This window comes from Oncorhynchus keta, chromosome 31, assembly GCF_023373465.1.
Source record: "Oncorhynchus keta strain PuntledgeMale-10-30-2019 chromosome 31, Oket_V2, whole genome shotgun sequence".
NCBI lineage: Eukaryota > Metazoa > Chordata > Actinopteri > Salmoniformes > Salmonidae > Oncorhynchus > Oncorhynchus keta.
Window position 1 is genome coordinate 12189194 of NC_068451.1, and position 20902 is coordinate 12210095.

Here is a 20902-nt window from a genome sequence, read left to right on the forward strand (position 1 = left end):
TTGTTACCTCCTTAGTTAAAAGATCAAGGACATTGGGCCTCCCACTTTAGTGAAGAAATTCTTAATCTAGAATAAGATTATGAAATAATGATGGGATTTCTATTTGGACATTAATTGAGCTCAGTGTCTTTGTCCACTTTACTGTCTTTTCATTCCACATTTTGGACATTTAGTATTTTCTGACTGGTGCTTACCTGTTCTCTGAACACATACAATCTCAGCTGTCCCTCTGACATTGTGAGCGATTCACTATTTTTTTTTGTGTGTTTATTGTCAAGCAAAACATTTAAAGATATCAACAAGGAAATGAACACGTGATGTGTTTGTCTGTACAGTTTTTATGGACAAAGAAGTGCTAACATACAGTAAACGTGCAACAAATTACAAATACAAAACAGAAAAGTAAATCACTTACAGCATTAGGAAAAGCGCTATTATATAAATGATTATTAAAGTCAATATTATTCCATCATTAAATACAGTATCAGAACTGTAACTTGTGTCAGACTTCTCAGAACTAGTTTATGCAAATAAAATACAACCATCTCTTGACATCTCATCTTACTCTGTATACCAATCCATTGTGATCCTGTAATTAGAAAAGGTGTTTTCACAGACGGTAATAACTTAATAAATAGTACATGAACTGTACATTTATTGACCTGTTTCCTATCAACAACATGCAGAAATCCAGAACATTAGCCAGGTGCTTGTATTACCAAAAAAGGCCCACTGTTTAACACGTCATCAAGACATGAGTATCGGTATATATTTGTTGGAAGAGAAATGTTTTTTCTCTTTTCAGCAATGTCACATTTGTTTAATTTTCGGAGCATCAATGTTTCCACTATTATTACTTAGGTGAGGTGGTCCGCTCTGTCGACCTCTGTTACTCCACCTTGAATAAATGGATTAATACATTACATTAGGTGTGGGCTGCCCTGAATATTGCTGTGGGGACCCTCAGGTCCTGCCTAAGAAAAAACATAGGATAGACACCAGGGCATCATACAATATATCGAACATGAAGGCTGGCCCATGATCTGAGAGGTCTTGAACTCTGGCCTGGTCCATCTCACAGTAGGGAGAAACTGAAAGGGACATGACTAACCAGCGAAAACATGTTGAATTTTCTAATTGGTTGAGGTTCAAGGTTAGGGTACGTTTCAGGTTTGCCTTCACAGGACTGTCAATAAGATGCAGGCCAGTCACATTATTTTAGCCTCTCCTCTCACAGTAGGCAGCAGGAAGTGCTGCGCATGGGAAGGTGGGCGGGCAGCTTGGTGTGCTGCCTGAAGCTGTTCTTCTTGTTGTTGAGCACTGGGGCGGCGGAGGCCGGGGGAGCCGTGGGGGTCTCCTGGGCAGCAGCAGGAAGAACTGCACTCTCCTGCACTACATTGACCTGCTGGGGGGGAGCTTCGGGCTTGGCCACGCCCCCTTTGTTGTTGTTCTTAGTGTTCTTTTTTACTTTCTTCTCCTGGGGCTCGGTGGGGTCTGTGGGGTCCTCAGGGGCGCCCTCTAGTGAAGGTAAGGGCTCTGCAGGCAGCTCTGTGGGGGTGGGCTTGCCCTCTGCCTGCTCCTCGTTGGGAATGTTCAGGTTGGAGGTGGAGCGCTTGGTGTTGGTGCAGGTGGACCTGTGTGTTGGAATGTATAAAAGAAAATGACCACATACAGTATGTACAAAAGCAAAGCAAATTAGTATCAGGTGTGTTTTTCTGATGCAAGCCCTTCGCTCCACAAACAGGCTGATGTTGGAACCTTACTAACTATACAGAAGTGAAGTTCAATGAACAGTTCACAGTCATATGATATAGGGCATCTTGCAGTATATCCCTACAGAAGAGATTGGTGTTGTCTCCTCCCCTGTTCCACTTACCCATTGGAGCTCCTGTCCTCTGAGTCCTTCTGTTCACTGCTGTAGCGGAGCTCTGCTGGAGTCTTAAACGACAGGTCCTTCTTCCCCTTCAGCCAATATGTCTTCATGTAGCCTTTACCCTGTGAATGGACAGAATTTAGGCAGAAATAGTACCGTGTTCATGATCCTTATGTTCAATACTTGTCAACTCAGCCAATGGATAGGCAGTAAATGACAATTTCAGGACTTTTGAACTTTGATAAAACTCCTGAAGAGATCAAAATATATTTGAATAGAAAGATTTTAAAAATGGATTTAGTGTGGTGCATTTATGTCTGTTTGGCAGGTAAAGCATCACACGGTGCCATGATGGGACATCATACACATACCTTCACAAAAATCTTTCCCCTCTCCTCAATTATGTAGGGCTCATGTTCCAAGTGGTCTTTGGTGGTCTGGCTTATGTGGATCTGCATGCCCTGTACAGACAGACACACAGAGGTTGATGGCTGACATAGTGCTAACTATTCAGCTCACTTAATGTTGCATTAATCTACTTGCTGCCTACTTACGAAATAAATTATTTGCTATACAGTGCTAATTGATTGCGTCTATTGGGTAAATCCATTTGAATTCAATCACTTTTTGACAGCACCCCTTTTCATTTGAACAAATCCTTCCAAATTGTAGAAGTGCTCAGAATGTGACCTATGGACCTGAATGCCTAAACTTTCAGGAGATAAAGTTGCTCAAAGTTGACCTATTTTGCATACCCCACCATACCATGAGACATCCATGTCTTCATCACTGGAAAATATAAACGGTTGATAATTGGTATAATTTAAAAGCTTACAAACAGGGTTGTCAAACCATTTTTTTTAAAGTATGTAATTTCCCTTAACCTTAAATGTCAATGATCAAAAAATGTGTAACCTCAGATTTAAAAAAAATATTCACATACATTGTAGCTTAGACCCTATTTGACATCAGAGTTTTTTATGTTGTGACCAATGTTCCCTCTAAGCTGTACGTGGACACGCAGATCCCTGGGACTGCCACACAGAAGAAATATCAGCCTGCGCAGAGTTTTCCCCATTAGTTAACACTATCAACATTTCCCTTTACTGCGGGAATTGTGATTGAATCAACGCAATATTAGCCACATTCAAGGCAATATACCGAAACAAAACTAAGTATGCAAGAGATTTTGTTGTAGGCAGAACACATCGGAGTAGGTTTCTACTGCAATGACAGGCACAACTCAGGGCCTTACTCTACACAGACCAGTGCGCCATAACCAATTAGAGCTGCAGTTGGCCGATATGCAAATAGACCATTGCTATATATGGATCTGTGCCATTCACTTTGAACTGGACTGTTTTTACAGCATGAGCGGTCATGAGTAGATGTGCTTGTTTTGAGATCAAAGCAAGAGCTACATGTAGCAATGTGTGTACATTTGTACATTTGTTCATATCCTTTGCTAGTTAGTAAGTTATTAGCCCAATTATAGATAATTTGTAGTCAGCAATGGGGGAGTGATTGCTTCCTACAAGAGCACAAAACGTGTGCATTTCAAGACATCTTTGAAAAGCGAGTCAGGTAAAGACATTTTGTTAATGTCTTAAAGGGGCAGTGTTGTATTTTGAGACAGGCTTGAATAAGCTAAGTAGTCAATAGGCAGAGGGTAGCATAACTTGTCTGACTCTGTAATAATGGTATGGGAATCATTTAGGGTTTTATTTTGTAAAGTGGTTTCTTGCATCAAACAACACATACCTTTCAGTCACCTCCTTGTCTGAAGGACAAGTGGATAAACAGGTTAATGTCAAGCCCTGCATGTTTTTTTCAAAAGTCTCATGGAATGTAGACCTACTTTGAACACCACACATTGGCTCCTACTGTAGGCTCAATGATAAAACAGCTATTTCAATGTAAACATTTTATGGGATGCATTTTCTCTGTTTTTGATGGTAGGCCACTCTGGTAGGCCTACATTATGATCAAATAGCCACAGTAGCCTACTTGACCACTGTCAAAACGTACTTAAACCGGGTACAGCATCAATGTTCACAGTAAATGCACGCCGGAAGTTGTACAGAATTTTCACAACATTCAGGTTTGCGCTCAGCAGACCTGAAATTTGCTCAGTGCCTACATTCTTTTGAGGGAACATTGGTTGTGACCGCCATTGGTTGTTGAGACACAACATGCTCTTGAATACAGAGTGGGTGTCCATCAAAGAAATAGAACATGTATGGAACCTTTTGTTTAAATAAAAAGGAATGCTGTCAAAAAGTAATTGATTTCAAATGGATTTACTCTATAGTGAGATTATGTTCTAATGTCAGCACTCACCACCCCATTGCTCTCCATGCGGGAGGCAGTGTTGACGGTGTCTCCAAACAGACAGTAGCGAGGCATCTTCAGCCCCACCACCCCAGCCACCACCATCCCTGAGTGGATCCCTGAAGGGAAACAACACACAATGAAGTTAAACTGCTTTACTGAACCTGGATCAGTGGCTATAGATTCAGGGTGCCTTAAGGAGTATAAATCTGGCAGCATTAACTGAGGAGCACAGTCAGGGATGGCTAGACAATATCAAGCCTATGACTTCCTTTTGACTGGATTATAAAGAGACACCGTACAGTATGTGTATGCTTTATGTCTGTCATATGCAGGGTTGGGTAGGTTACTATATAAATTTAATCCGTTACAGTTACATGACCAAAATTGTAATCAGTAAGGTAACTTTTGGATTACCCAAACTCAGTAACGTAATCTGGTTACTTTTGAATTACTTTCCCCCAAAGAGGCATTAAAGGAAGACAAAAAGGATCCATCAAACATAGTGGTCTCTGACTTGTGGTCAGACTCGCTCAGGTGGAACAACTTGCGGCTTTTTTTCAATGCTGAATTGAATGTCATTGAGAAAACAGAAAGGTGTCATAATGTATTTTGTCCCGCAATCGTCCTTTATGAATTTAAAAGTAACCCAAGAAGTAATCATCTAGTTTTTCAAATATATCTGTAATCGGAATACAATATTTTTGCTAGTAACGTATTACAGGTACAGTTTGTTTGTAATCAGATAACATGTAGTATATTTCTATGGTAAGGCCCACTCCTGTCTACACTGTCTGTGCCATAGAAATAGAGTGACTAGATTGTATTTCAATGGTCTCTGCTCACCGACTCTGATCTGGATATTGTCTCCAGTGGAGGGGTCTTTGAGGTGGTCGATGGAGCTCAGCATGTCCAGGGCCATGTCACATATGTGGTGGGCATGGAAGGTTGTCTTATTGGGCACGCCTGCCACCACCATGTAGGCATCTCGGATGGTCTCCACCTGAATCCAGGGGAATAAGAGTCAAGTTGTATGTTTAGAAGCATTACTGTATAAATTATATCCTACCAATGAAACAAACAAAATATTCCACTCTGTAAAACATTGCTACAGCCACTCAATGCATGATAATAGAGTCTGTGTTCTCCTTTTTGGTCCAGCCAACCTTGGTTGAGTATTCAGGCATATTGTTCCCACAGAGGCCCTTGTTTTGTATTGTCCTAGTCATTCACCTTGTAGACGTTGTGCTTCTCGCTGAGCGTGTCGAAGACGATATAGATCTCGTTGAGCATGTCCACCACCTGCATGGGCGTGATGTGGATGCAGATCTCGTTGAACTTCACCACGTCGCTGAATAGGATGGTCACGTCCGGGAACACCTGGGAAACGGAAAGGAAATACCAGCACACTTAAATGCTTGACATTTTACTGTGGTGTTTCTTCTGGCTTGACTGAACTGAGGTGGCTCGTTGGATTCCAATTGAGCCTTATTGTCATTGAATGTTTTGAGCCAACATGGAGGATAGTTTCCTCTACAAATTCTATGGCTGTGTCTAAAATGGCACCCTATTGCCTATATAGTGCATTACTTTTGGCCAGAGCCTGGGCATTATATAGTGCAATATATATGGAATGGGGTGTCATTTTGGATGCACCCTGTATATCTGTATATGTATCTGTAAATGTACGGCTGTGGGTTAGTACCTGGCATGTCTCCAGGGCCGTGATACCCTTCCTGAGCCGGTCAGCCACAGCTTTGGGTATCATGGCGTAGAGGAGGGAGTCTCCTCTCTTCTTCTCCTCGTCCAGCTTCTTGATGATCTCCTGGAGCTGGGCATACTTCTGCTGCTCCTGGAGTGGGAGGAGCCACCAGAGAGAGAGAGAGAGAGCTGTCAGTCAACTAACTCCTCATCCTTCTTCAAATCCAGCCCCGCCCTTGAGATGGTCTTTGTCTCTCCCTTCCAGTGTGAAGTATACACTACATATGTCTTTATTTGTAACTTTGAAAATGAAGCTGCCTATGAGCAGGACTGTGTGTGGGTATAGTAGTATGTCTTGCATTCTTAGATGAGGAAAACTTGGCCCAGTTAGTAGAGGAGTTATCTGATGATGTTAACAATGTACCAAAGTACGGTTGTGTGCTATTCCTATTCTAAAGGGTGGTATGTGGTATATATGAAATGTGTATGACTTACCTGGTCAAGAGCCAGCTGAAGTTCAGCCGACTGCTGTGTTCCAGCTAAGATGAGCTCTCGGCTGGAGTCGTGTAGGTTCAGATCGTTCACATAGACGCCCATTTTAATCATGTCCTCCACTGTCTCTATACTGGAAGAGGAAGAGGAATGAGAGAGACAGCAAGGATGGGGTGAGTGGCAGAAAGGGAGATAAGAATGGATTGGAAAGGTAGAGGGAAGCGGACAAACGCAACATGCAACAATTTCAACGATTTCAGCGATTTTACTGAGTTACAGTTCATAGGCCCACCCAATTGGAAGCCAGGCCCAGCCAATCAGATTGAGTTTTTCCCCACAAAATAGGCTTCATTACAGACAGAAATACTCCTCAGCTTTATCAGCTGTCTGGGTGGCTGGTCTCAGATGATCCCGCAGGTGAAGAAGCCGGATGTGGAGCTCCTGGGCTGGCATGGTTACACGTGGTTGTGAGGCCGTTTGGATGTACTGACAAATTCTCTAAAATTACGTTGGAGGTGGCTTATGGTAGAGAAATTAACATTCAATTCTCTGGCAACAGCTCTGGTGCATATTTCTGCAGTCATCGCGTCAATTGCAAGCTCGCTCAAAACTTAAGACATTTGTGCCATTGTGTTGTGTGACAAAACTGCACATTTTAGAGTGGCCTTTTATTGTTCCCAGCAGAAGGTGCACCTGTGTAATGATCATGCTCTTTAATCAGCTTCGTGATATACCAGACATGTCAGGTGGATGGATTACCTTGGCAAAGGAGAAATACTCACTAACAGGGATGTAAACAAACTTCTGCACAAAATTGGAGAGAAATAAGCTTTTTGTGTGTACAGAATATTTCTGGGATCTTTTATTTCAGCTCATGAAACATCGGACCAAATATATATTATGCATACTGAACATATTTATAGGCATATAGTAATATTATAAATATAGCATATCATTGTTTTTATTATTTTCATATGCTAATAAACACAGACACACCATAAGGTAAGGAATATCTAAAGTAAGTGTTATCTAAGGTAAGAGCCAACTTCCCTTACGTTCAGTATCATTATGAACATTTATGGTTTGTCTTATTAGAATCGTAAAACATTGATTTATTGAAATCTTTCAAGTCGCTCCCTCTCCCCCACGCTGGTGCTTGAGGTCTCCAGGCTGCTTATCATTACGCACACCTGTCACAATCGTTACTCGTATCAGCGCTTCATTGGACTCACCTGGATTCATCACGTTATGAATTACCTCCCCTATATCTGTCACTTCCTCAGTTTCTTTCCCGAGTCAGCATTAATGTCATGATGGTTCCCTTGTCCAGACGTTGTCCGTATTTTGTTTCATGTCGGTTACTTATTAAATATTCAGTCCCTGTACTTGCTTCTCATCTCCCAGTGTCTGTCCTTACAGAAGGCTGACAACACAATTTGAAGCTCCAGGGAGTTCTTTGTTTTTGTTGGTGACGTCAGGTCCGGGTGCAGCATCTGGGACTATTGTGGTCTGCTTGAAACATGTAAGTATTACAGACTCTGGCAGGGAGAGGTTGAAAATGTCAGTGAAGACACTTGACAGTTGGTCCTGGCATGCTTTGAGAGTACATGTCCTGGCAATCTGCCTGGCCCCGCGGCTTTGTCAATGTTGACCTGTTTAAAGGGTCTTGCTCACATCGGCCATGGAGAGTGTTATCACACAGTCGTCCGGTACAGCTGGTGCTCTATGCTTCAGTGTTGATTTGCCTCAAAGCGAGCATAAAGGCATTTAGTTTGTCTGGTAGGCTCGTGTCACTGGGCAGCTCATGGCTGGGTTTCCCTTTGTAGTCCGTAATAGTTTTCAAGCCCTGCCACATCCGACGAGCGTCAGAGCCAGTGTAGTAGGATTCATTCTTAATCCTATATTGACACTTTGCCTGTTTGATGGTACGTCTGAGGGCGTAGCAGGATTTCATATAACTGTCCAGATTTGTGTCCCCCTCCTTGAAAGTGGTAACTCTAGTCTTTAGCTTGATGTGGATGTTGCCTGTAATCCATGGCTTCTGCTTGGGATATGTATGTACGGTCACTGTGGGGACGACGTCGTCAATGCACTTATCTTATTGATGAAGCCGATGACTGAGGTGGTGTATTCCTCAATGCCATTGGATGAATCCCGGAACATATTCCAGTCTGCAAAACAGTCCTGTAGCGTAGCATCCGTGTCATCTGACTACTTCCGTATTAAGCGAGTCACTGGTACTTCCTGCTTTAGTTTTTGCTTACAAGCATGAACCAGAAGGATAGAATTATGGTCAGATTTGCCAAATTGAGCCTTACCTGGGTATACCCCCTTGTTCCCCTTCCCTATACCTAATTTGTGGTTTGGTGTTATGGCTCACATGGGCCTGAATGGACTATAGTCGATGAAATTATCTTTGTTTGTAAAATACCGTTTTGTTTGTTTTTATACTATCAAAGCTTTGGATTCTCCTTTTTTGGTTGCTTTGTAAGCGCGTCTGACCGTGGCATCACATAGCTGTAGCCTCAAGTTTTGAATTGGAGTACGTATTGCCTTCATAGTCAGATAATGACTAGGTACTGTAAGGATGTTGTGGGTGGTCTTACATGGGCGTACTGAGGAAGATGAGCGAGTCCCACTGGGGGACGTACTTCATTTGACCCTTCAGGTGGAGGGGCTTCTTGGGAGGTTCCCTCATATCCTCGAAGATGGTTTCACTGCACTTCCCTGGGGATGACGAAGAGAAGGGTGGCGTCATCCACAGACATAGAACTTGGAAACATTGGTTTGAAATTTAGAATTGTCACCAACAATTCCAAGACCATTTACACTCTAGTTATTCAAAATGGTATAGTTAATACTTCATTCAAAATAGACAGGGCAATCACTGACTGTTTTGATTCTGGCCTTGAGGTGGATTTCTGTACCCCTGTCAAATTTAGGAGAACGAAGCTATGTAGCATGTAAGCTTATTTTGGTGAGCTGGACAGGTGGGAAGATAGATAAAAAGAAGTGTGGAGGGTGAGGAAGAAGGGGTTCTCACCGGTGACAGTCTGGAAGGCGAGCAGCTCGATGTCCTCTCCCCCTGAGTTGGCTGAGCTGTTGTACTGTGTCAGAGCACTGCTGAACTCCTGATCCCCCTTCATCTCCTCCACAGACTTCACATCTAATGGGTCAGAGGAAAGGAGGGAATGAATGACGGAGGGAGGGAGGGAGGGAATGACTGAGTTAGGGAGGGAGAATGGGTGTCTGAGTGAGTGACATTTGTTTTATGCATTTCACTCATGCTTATAACAGCACTGACATAGATTTACTGTTACACATGTTGGAAGACTTTCAAAGCCCAGTTCAGTCAAAAATGAGATTTCCTGTGTATTATATATATTTCCACACTATGAGGTTGGAATAATACTGTGAAATTATGAAAAGTATTATAATACCCTTTTAGTGTAAGAGCTGTTTGAAAGGACTGCTTGAAATGTCAGCCTTTTTGGTGGGATGGAGTTTTGGCCTGCCTGTTGACATCACCAGGCAGTAAGTTAAGTGAATAGACCAATAAGAAAGAGTTCCAAACCTCTCTGCAAATAACAGCTAGTTTCCCCCTCCCCACTACCAGACAGTCCTAGCAAAATTCTTGTTTAAGAAATTGCTCTTTACTAAGAAGCTATTTGTCTTTCTTTTTGATCATTTTAGTTGAAACAATCACAGTAACTTACTTAATTGTTACCCAGAAACTATTTGATATTGAGATAAAAACAGCTGCATTGGACCTTAATGAATCAAAATCACTTAAACATTAGACATGTGCTAGAGATTGTTAGGGACAAAGTACTCCCCTCTCCTGTCGGTTGACTGTGGCGACGGGCGGACCCTTGACTTCTCTGTACCTCTCTCTTCCTCTCTCTTGGGTTTCTCGTTCTCCTCTTTTCCCTCGTCTTCCTTTTCCTTGCTCAGTTTAGGGACATTCACCTTCTGCTTGCTCTCCACCACAGCTTTGGACAGTAGCTCAAACACATTGTTAAGGTGGGTGTAGATCTGAGGGGAAGCATGGGAACAGATGACTTCAGTCAAATCCAGGGCCGGTATTCACAAAGTGTCTCAGAGTAGGAATGCTGATCTAGGGTCAGGTGCACACTGTCCATGTAACCTTATTTATTGTGATTATGAAGGCAATGTTGATCCTATATCAGCACTTTTACTCTGAGATTCGTTATTCTGAGACTGGCCCTGATTACATGCGGACATGGTGATGCTTACAGGTCCCGCACAGGTATCCTATTTCCCAAGTAAAAATAGCCTTTGAATGACAAAAACATCACCCATAATATTTGTACACTGTTAAAATGCTCAGAATTGAAGAAATGTTACATTTTCTCTAATTTCTAACTATCAGGAAGTCTGAAAGAACAGGTTGATTGGGCAGGGAGCTTATATTCATGAGCTCGCCTTGACTGACAGCTCTTTGAAACACCCTTGTGATCGTTGTAACAAGGTAAACAATGGGCCACATGTCATTGATGACCAGGTAAACAATGGGCCACATGTCATTCCTAGCCTAAATTGTAGGCTCAACCTATTTTCTCTGCAAAATGCTCTCATAGTCAACAGAACTGTTGGATATCAGACAAACAGCAGTAATACATAATTGCATTTCTATTGTTTTATAACTAATTACAGAATACAGCTCACTGATACACTTCTTCACAAGAATAGTGAAGCCTTAGTGATCTTAGAAGCTTACACATAAGAGAATATACAAACAGCATACAATAAGTGTACTGGACAATTTATTGGTGCCTCTGCATTAAATCAAATAACATTTTTTGGTCACATACACATATTTAGCAGATGTTATTGCGGGTGTAGTGAAATGCTTGCATTATAAATAACAATATGTTCAGAATTGTATGTATTGATCAGACAATTATTTGATCATTTACAATAGGACAGCATAGCCCAAAATATTGATCAACATGAACAATCATGAGAAAGAATGGTGGGAAATAAATGTGAGACATCATTTGACATAAAATAAATAATTAGAGCCATAAGCCTAATATAGGCACCCAGCCACCCTAGTGTCCAGGACCCCATTGATTCATACAATTTCTAACACTCATCTCCCATCCAAATGCTAAAAAAAACATAGAAATTAACAAAATGTAATATCATATCATGTAAAAGTTAATTACTTAGGCTTTAGGTAATGCAACCAACCACAGAGATTGATAGGGAGGGGGACCCATGTACCCCGCTTCAATCAAGCAGACTTTAGTCACCCCCAAGAAGCGGGACACTATGGCCTCCTCCTTGTCAGAACTCTCACACTGGGCAAACAAGGGTCCTGGGATGGACAGCTCACACAGCTTCCCCACATACTGTAAACATGCTACATACTGTAAACATGCTGGATCAAGCGTGACCTTGTTGAAGAGGAGATCCAGGAATCTGTCTACATAGCCGGTAATGTTTTTGAAATGTTTTTTATTTACTGTTCCTAGTTATGATGCTATCGATTCGTTGATGTAGTGATCTATTCATTCTACAATGTGTTTTCTGGTGTTTTTGAAGTACTCAATTGGAAATATGCAATATTTGGTTGTGCACTTTCTTGTGAAACGTTTCAATGTTTGTATCTTGAATTTTTGTGTGCCCGAAATGCTTAATTGGTGCAGACTTTAAATGAACAGTAGTACTTCATTCGTTTTTTGGTGTATCTGGACTTACACTATTTATATTTGTGAACATTTTTACTTCACTACATTCCTAAAGAAAATAATGTACTTTTTACTCCATACATTTTCCCCTGACACCCAAAAGTTGTTTTTACATTTTGAATGCTTAGAAGGACAGGAAAATGGTCCAATTCACAAACTTATCAAGAGAACATCCCTGGTCATCTCTACTGCATCTGATCTGGCGGACTCACTAAACACAAATGCTTTGTTTGAAAATGATGTCTGAAGTGTTGGAGTGTCCCGAGCTATCAGTAAATCAAATCTAAAGAAAACTGTGCCGTCTGGTTTGCTTAATAAGTCATTTGAAATTATTCATACTTTTACTTTTGATACTTAAATATTTTAACAATTATACTTACTTTTAATACTTAAGTATATTTATAACGAAATACTTTTAGATGTTTAGTCAAGTAGTATTTTACTGGGTGACTCACTTTTACTTGAGTAATTTTCTATTAACATATCTTTACTTTTACTCAAGTATGACAATTGGGTACTCTTTCCACCACTGGAAATTAATAAATGGCTTACAGTATGTTGGGTCTGTCTTCACATGTTTCACAGCATATCCCCCCCTTCTTTGCCTTTGGAAAGCAGATTTTGTATCACAGCATTCCTGCTGTGGTGGTTGCCTGGGAAGCTGTGCAGACAAAATAGATGTTGAATTTTCCAAAATGTCTATCATTACAGCTTGAAGATGGTGAAAAGACCAAAAGGAGATGAAAAGTGAAAATCATAATGACATTCAGCACTTTCAAGACCCACTGTTCCAATGTCAATGATGGTATTGAATCAGTCTTTAGGATTAGCTTCCTGGCAAGACCAATCGAATGTTCTCCACAATTGATAAAGCAACTTTGCTCAAAATGTGCACTGCACACCCGTGACATAATTGTAATTTTCGGTGAAGCCTGTCCACCCAAAATAAAAATGAGACACTGCTGTCGGATGTCTTCTTTCTTCAGACAATAGTGTAACGTTAAATTTACACTATGGCATCCAGTCACAATGTGCTTTTTTTCCGTGCATGCTGGTAAGTAGCTTGTTGGCTACCAGTATATTTAAAAAATATATATTATTTGGTTGTACGTTCTGCTTGAGCTAGCTACTAGTAGCTTGCCTACGGTTTGTAAACAAAGCCAAAGCAAGGCGTAGGAACACATGCAATTATGGTTTTAAGGCGGTACATATTTAAATACTTTAAGATGATACGACGCTACCGTTGGTGTATTACATTTCCGGCTTTATGTGACGTTGGATAAAGCAGGAAGTAAATCCTTGGTAATGCCTGACTGAATCCAAGCGTTTGACAAGGGGGAGGGGACCAGTAACTTTATGATCAAACATGATCAATGTGCCAGCTACAGACATTCTTCATACTTGGGTTACCCTACTTTGAACTGATTTCATCCAAATATCATCCAATGTGATGAAAAACATGATTTTCAATGTTTGGGACCATTAAAGGGGGTTGTTGAATGTTACTAAATTACCCAAATATCCACAAGAAAACTCTGGATTGACAACAATAGCCTAGGTAAGTGGAAAAACCACACCAAATGTAACAGAACCCTCATCCCACTCTCTCTCCCCTCCTGTACTCACGTTGTCCCAGCTGAACTCCAGCATGGGCCGCACCAGGGTGAACTCTTCGTTGACTTTCTTGCCCTGCAGGTCGGAGAAGACCTCCTTTAGGCCGTCCCCAATGCGGTACATGGTCATGTCTCGGCGGAAGATCACACTAAAGGGGAACATGTCGAAAAAGATGCCCCTCTTCATGGGTAGTTTCTCGTACCCTGGGGCCGTCTTCTGCTGGGGCATGCGGTGCTTGAAGGCAGCGTTGTCAAAGTTCATCTTGTAGATCTGCGGCAAAGAGACATGACGGCAAAGCAGCTGTGAGGATCATAAGGTTGTGCGTTTCATGACAATGGGGCCTGAAACTAAAGTTGTTTGACAATGGGGCAAACAGTAGCACTTGGAAAGTGATGCACTCCTACGTCAGAGGAGTTACTTGCACGTGCGCTGGGGTGTACATAAAATTGTTGAAAAGAAGTAGCTTCAGATAGGCACATGCCCACAGTACAGTACATACCACATATGTCATCTTCTCAGTCTCCTCTTTGGACAGGATCTCAACTTCAATGTCTGTATTGTAGAACTGCCTTCCCACTTGAGACAGCTGGCCTACAGTATGGGAAGAGAGAACAAGTATTTTTACAGTTTGGAGATGTGTGACATGCATCCTATGTATAGTATTACCAAATATAATTTAGTGCTTTGCTATGTTTGTCCTCTGTGGTGCTCCCTACCTACCTTTGACAAACTGGGTGAAGCCCTTGCGGGTGCTGCGGTAGTGCAGGGTGAGGCTGGTCTCACACTCCTCCTCCACACAGAAGCTGGGAGGCTGCACCTTGGGGAAAGAGAAGCGGAAGTACTCGTGCAGGTTGTCCAGCTCATTGATGAAGTCACGCACATTACGCCCCAACACCTGGATGAATGGACAAGGGATAAATAATGACATTGCACACACACACCAGTGTATTGATCATTAATTAGGGCCAATTATGCCTAGTGACACTTGAGGAGGGCCACTAGTCACTAGGTGACCTTGAGAATCCTCTCGTAGCCATAGTTCCCGATCCTCTTCACCATGTAAACCCCGAAGGCATACATGAGCTCATCATGGGTCTTCCCCAAGACCTCACCGGCAGCCTTGGCTAGCCGCAGGATTAGGTTGTCACTGCAGGGGAAGAAGATATGACATTTACATTGACATTTTAGTAATTTAGCAGATGCTCTTATCCAGAGCGACTTACAGTAGTGCATTCATTGAACCTGTTGTCTGTGTGTGTGTTATGTATTGATGGTCTATGTTAACTTGTTGTGCTTTTGCCAAGTCTATCAGGAAAGAAATTCAAGTGAAACCTCAAGTGACTTCCTTTCCTGGTAAAGTTAGAATATAAAGTAAATATGACGTATATGATGGGTACAGAGATGTAGTTTGCCCCGACAGTTAAGATGGGATATGGCCGTACTTGTACATCTGATGGCGGACAAACTTGAGATGCGGTATCTCTGCACGGGCCTCTATCAGCCTCCATACATCCTCTCCGTACGACTCGTTGATATAATCATTCACCGCTTCCAAGTACAGGCCGTACATCTTAAGGGGGTTGGGAACCTCCAGATTTCTGCCAAGTTTAACTGCTTTACTGAGGAATGGTAAGGAAAGAAGTGTAAAACACCTGCAGTCGGAGTCATTTTGCATATAGGATGAACTAGATATTAAAAACTATGAAGTCCCTCATTATTCATTGCCACAAATATTTTCCAAAATCAATAAATCATCCCTTTTGGGTCTTCTGAGAAAGATTAACATCTTGCTCTACACACAGCTCTACTCTAGTACTAGCACATGTGCAGTACTTGCACTTCACGTGTAGTATTTAACCAATGTTTTTCTCCTTTTTACTCAATCTCACACCTACAGTGGGGCAAAAAAGTAGTTCGTCAGCCACCAATTGTGCAAGTTCTCCCACTTAAAAAGATGGCCTGTAATTTTCATCATAGGTCCACTTCAACTCTGACAGACAAAATGAGAAAAAAAAATCCAGAAAATCACATTGTAGGATTTTTAATGAATTTATTTGCAAATTATGGTGGAAAATACGTATTTGGTCACCTACAAACAAGCAAGATTTCTGGCTCTCACAGACCTGTAACTTCTTCTTGAAGAGGCTCCTCTGTCCTCCAGTATAAAATACACCTGTCCACAACCTCAAACAGTCACACTCCAAACTCCACTATGGCCAAGACCAAAGAGCTGTCAAAGGACACCAGAAACAAAATTGTAGACCTGCACCAGGCTGCGAAGACTGAATCTGCAATAGGTAAGCAGCTTGGTTTGAAGAAATCAACTGTGGGAGCAATTATTAGGAAATGGAAGACATACAAGACCACTGATAATATCCCTCGATCTGGGATTCCACGCAAGATCTCACCCTGTGGGGTCAAAATCATCCCAGAACCACACGGGGGGACCTAGTGAATGACCTGCAGAGAGCTGGGACCAAAGTAACAAAGCCTACCATCAGTATCACACTACGCCGCCAGGGACTAAAATCCTGCAGTGCCAGACGTGTCCCCCTGCTTAAGCCAGTACATGTCCAGGCACGTCTGAAGTTTGCTAGAGAGCATTTGGATGATCCAGAAGAAGATTGGGAGAATGTCATATGGTCAGATGAAACCAAAATATATATTTAGGTAAAAACTCAACTCGTCGTGTTTGGAGGACAAAGAATGCTGAGTTGCATCCAAAGAACACCATACCTACTGTGAAGCATGGGGGTGGAAACATCATGCTTTGGGGCTGTTTTTCTGCATAGGGACCAGGACGACTAATCTGTGTAAAGGAAAGAATGAATGGGGCCATGTATCGTGAGATTTTGAGTGAAAACCTCCTTCCATCAGCAAGGGCATTGAAGATGAAACGTGGCTGGGTCTTTCAGCATGACAATGATCCCAAACACACTGCCCGGGCAACGAAGGAGTGGCTTCATTTTCTCATTTTGTCTGTTATAGTTGAAGTGTACCTATGATGAAAATAACAGGCCTCTCTCATATTTTTAAGTGGGAGAACTTGCACAATTGGTGGCTGACTAAATACTTTTTTGCCCCACTGTATATCACAAATACATTTTCACATGGACACAAATCATGTGAACATATGAGTTATGAGTGAACACATTGAGTTACTTTACACTCTTACCCTGAGGTTTGAGTGTCAGGTAACTTCCTCAAACATCTCCCTACCTCTGCACGCAGTTACACAATACTCTTTTGTCAGTGTTGATCAGAAGACTTTTATAATAGTACAACATTATCCTTTAAGGACTCATCTTTAAATAAGACACTACACTGCACAGTACTGCCTCTAGTCTATGGCACCTCGAACCTAAAATTATCCGGAATCTATGTTCCACAACATTTAGCCAGCTAATACAAACGTTTCCCCATAGTATATCAAAAGTTTTCCAAAAGAAAAAGCAGAAGAAGAGAGTGAAAAATATGGGTCCCTTACCTGCAGTCCCTCAGTGGTATGTAATTCGCTGGTCCAACTGTGGGAGCGAACGCCAAAATGCTGCTCCCTGATCTGACTGGCCAAACACCTGCTCGTGACACTGGCCCTCTTCAGACACTTCTCTATCAAGTCAATGGGTGGCAGGGCCTAAAATAAGCGTGCCAAGGCGTGTTTCTGGCAGGTACCAAAGAAAAGGTAATAGTGGTGACTTTCTAGCTCGCTGAAGACATAGCAGGCCAATGTGTGTGTGTGTGTACTGTAAGTCTGTGTTTGGATCTTGGTTATGAATGCCAAAAGGAAAAGTGTGTGGGCTTATTGTGGGGAATCTCTCAAGAGGGGCATGCCCCCCCTGTGATATAAGTCTAAATGTTTTAAATAAATCAATATACTGTTTAATTGTACATATAGGGCTGTGGACTATGAAATGTATTGTGACAAATATATATATATATATATATATATATATATATATATAAAAGAAGGCTCTCTAAACCGAGGTTATGGGATGGGCAACGTCTGGAGCAGCCCTTCAATGGATTTTCGGGGTTTGATTTGTACATTAAAATTAAGAAAAAAAATTGCAGTCCGGATAAAGGGAAGATATTTAAAGATATAAATATCTATCTATCAGGTTTTAGAAGTTAAAGTGTAACCTGTAGCCGTTTTTTAATCCAATTTTATTTTTTACGTGTTGGTTTAGCCTAGGCTACAGATGCTCGTAGAGTGCTCTATTGTAATGCTATGCTAAACGCACCCGTTATCAGAACCCGCGGGAATATTATGTCTCTTATGTTGCAAGTACGGTTGGATTGAGAAAGCCCTGTGAGTGTGAACATTGTCTTGATGGTGATAGTATGCTTGTCTTTAAAACGTGTCTATAGCCCTCAGTTAAATGTAAATTGATTACGAGCAGCCCTGCTTATTGAGACACTGGTTTTGCCCATTCTATAAACTCTGAAGGGGAGGGAGAGTATATGTCAGCTATGTTGTTAGCCTGTAGGGCAGGCTATAGACCTATTGTCCAAGTAGGTCAAATCTATCCGTTTCTAAAAACCAAAACCTTTGGGATTGATAACAGGTTGGTTTGAATAACTTCTACAAATATTCACAAATATGGTGGCCCAGCCATACCACTTTTGTCCAATGCCGACTGATCTCCCCACCACCCTTCCTTGCATCACGCGCGCAGAAGCAAGCTAATTATAAAATACTGTATAAACACTTAATTTTCGAAGCTTTAGTTATGTTGCAAAGCAGTGTGACGGTGCCCCTTTGCGAATATTTAGAGAAAAGTAGATGAGCGCACTAACTCACTTGTCGGTCGAGCCTATTCTGTCTCGACCGACAACTGATTAGGCTTTCATGCGCTCATCTACTTTTCTCTAAATATTCGCTAGGGGGCACGGTTACAACGCTCTCCATTCAAATGAAAACATCACTGGACGTCAACAGAGAGAGAAACTACACTACCACTAGTGATGGGCATTCCGAGTATTTTCGGTGATCCGGCTCATTGACTCCGTTCACGTAAAAGAGACGGCTCATTTGGTTCCCAAACGCATCTTCGTTTAAAATGCTTAACATCTACGTAGAACCATGAAACAAATAGCAAATATCCAATACAAAGCACAAAAGGTAGGCTACCATTATGTCAGATCGTGAAATGCGCGTTCAAATACATTTGTACTTGGCCAAATTATTATGTAGCCTGCAAAAACATGAAGCGTGGACCACATTGACGCACTCTCCCCACTATGTGTTTCTGCCGTCTAGAGTCACCCTCGTTAGAGAATCAAAAAGCAGTGCAGTATGCAAATCAGGGAGCCAAACGAAAGGCTCTTTCTCCGAAGCGATTCGAGTCGGCTCCCGACGTTCTCCAAAAAAAATCTGTTCAAAAAGAGCCGTTCGTTCGCGAAAGACCCATCACTAACTACCACCGCTGTAAGTGAAGCTCCAGTCGGCATTGCTTGCACACTTTTTCATAGTAGCTGCACCTAATTACTTCAAACCCTTAATGCTCCTGTGACTGCCTATGATAATCTTAGAACAACTTATTTGACCACAGCAGTTCTGTCTGCTCTGTCAACCATTCTCATCATAAGCTACAGCTCTTCAAGGCCTACCTGTTGTTACAAAGAGGAAACTCAAAGACAAACGCGTTTTAATTAGGGATCTTGTGTATTATTCATGCACTGTAACCAAGTAGGCTAACATTGTTTACTGAATCAATGACGGAAATGAGCCGTTAGCCGGCCAGGTCCTCCTGTACGTGGTGAAACTTCTTCAACAAGATTACTTCACCTATTCCAACCACATGGCCCCTCCTCCCCCACTCTCTACAACAATATGACAGGTGTGTGGTGAACCAGAGGTAGTTATTTTATTTTGTGTGATATTAAGCATCCTCTACCACATTTCCTGCCAGTGCTGGATTTCCTCCCTTTCTCTCTCTCGCCGCCTCTCCCTTTATTCCAGGTGTTACTGTCTTATTTAATGGCCTCTCTACAACTGTGCAGGAGCGACCCAGGATGTCTGTTGCTTCTTCTAACCTGGGAAATGGAGGAAGATAACAATGTGCTGTTGGTGCCAAGAAGTATCTCTCCACACAGATGTCTAAGGCAATTATTTTAAAGGGGAAATGACTCGTGATTTTGCTTTGATTTCAGCTGTATTACATCATGTAGTACCTGTGTAAAGGGACTGTCGTTTCTGAAAGCAGCCAAGTCCATTCAAATGATATCTGAAATGGTAGTGTGCAGCACCACACATTGATCCTGTCATCTGCACTCAGTGCTACTTTTCACAACCCCCCCCCCCATTCCTTGCTTGTTATCTTAGGAGTTATCAGCCTCAACCAGCTTAACTGGTGGATGATTTGATCACAAGGGTGCCAGGTGGAAGAGACCATTGCATAGTGCATACCTGATTCAGCACACCCGAGTTGGCTGCATAAATGGTCTGCTCCATTGAAATAGTGACCGTATAAATAGTGACCGTATATCAACATTCGACGCTATTATTGTAATTTCATGCAGATGGAAACACAAATTCTATAGGTGGGGGTCTTATTGAAACATTTCCACTGTGTTAAACCTGAACTTACCAGATGCCAGATCATGACAGTAACAGTACAGCCTAACATTCTGTTCCGTACTGCCACTGCCTCTGGCCCCTGATAAAATTGCAAATCCTGTAGTATAACTGGGCCGTGACTGCGCAAAAGCTGTATGGATGATTCACAGGGTGGGGTAAATGGAAATCTCAGCTACGGTGCTGTATGTGCTGTAACTTTTGTGCCCTGTAGTTGAATACTTCATAGGAATCTATCCGGCTCCCATCTCTCAATCTCCTCCCTCATCGCTTTCCCAGCACAACAATGTGCCATATTTCTCTCCCTCAATCCCATGATACCAGCCTCTTATTGGTTTTACTGTATACACAGCGGGAGAGGTAGCAGCTACTCTAACTGAATGTTAACAACAATGTCGATGGGGTGACTTGTGTGGCTTTATCCTCCTAGGGCCTCCCATTCTCCCTTCCTCTCACTCTATCACTCTCTCCCCTTCCCTCCACCCTCCTTTAAGTTCTGAGTTTTCGCTATCTTCATTCTTACGTCTGTCTGTCTATCTGTCTGTCTGTTTCTCTCTCTTTCGCTCTTCTCTCTCCTTGTCCCCACTTTCTACACTC

At 42.1% G+C, this 20902-nt stretch overlaps 1 protein-coding gene across 1 annotated transcript; it reads right to left on the reverse strand.

The window, feature by feature from the left end:
- Nucleotides 1-279: 279 nt before the first annotated feature.
- LOC118364457 (soluble guanylate cyclase 88E-like) lies at nucleotides 280-17546 on the reverse strand. The gene is made up of 17 exons (XM_035746003.1): nucleotides 17216-17546; nucleotides 15171-15347; nucleotides 14743-14875; nucleotides 14449-14623; nucleotides 14228-14319; nucleotides 13741-13998; nucleotides 10234-10432; nucleotides 9441-9563; nucleotides 9004-9124; nucleotides 6401-6530; nucleotides 5910-6056; nucleotides 5438-5584; nucleotides 5051-5207; nucleotides 4214-4323; nucleotides 2245-2334; nucleotides 1877-1995; nucleotides 280-1634 (listed from the first exon to the last, which is right to left on the reverse strand). The coding sequence occupies exons 2-17, from the start codon at nucleotides 15296-15298 to the stop codon at nucleotides 1232-1234; spliced, it is 2532 nt and encodes an 843-aa protein (XP_035601896.1). The 5' UTR covers nucleotides 15299-15347; nucleotides 17216-17546; the 3' UTR covers nucleotides 280-1231.
- Nucleotides 17547-20902: the final 3356 nt, after the last annotated feature.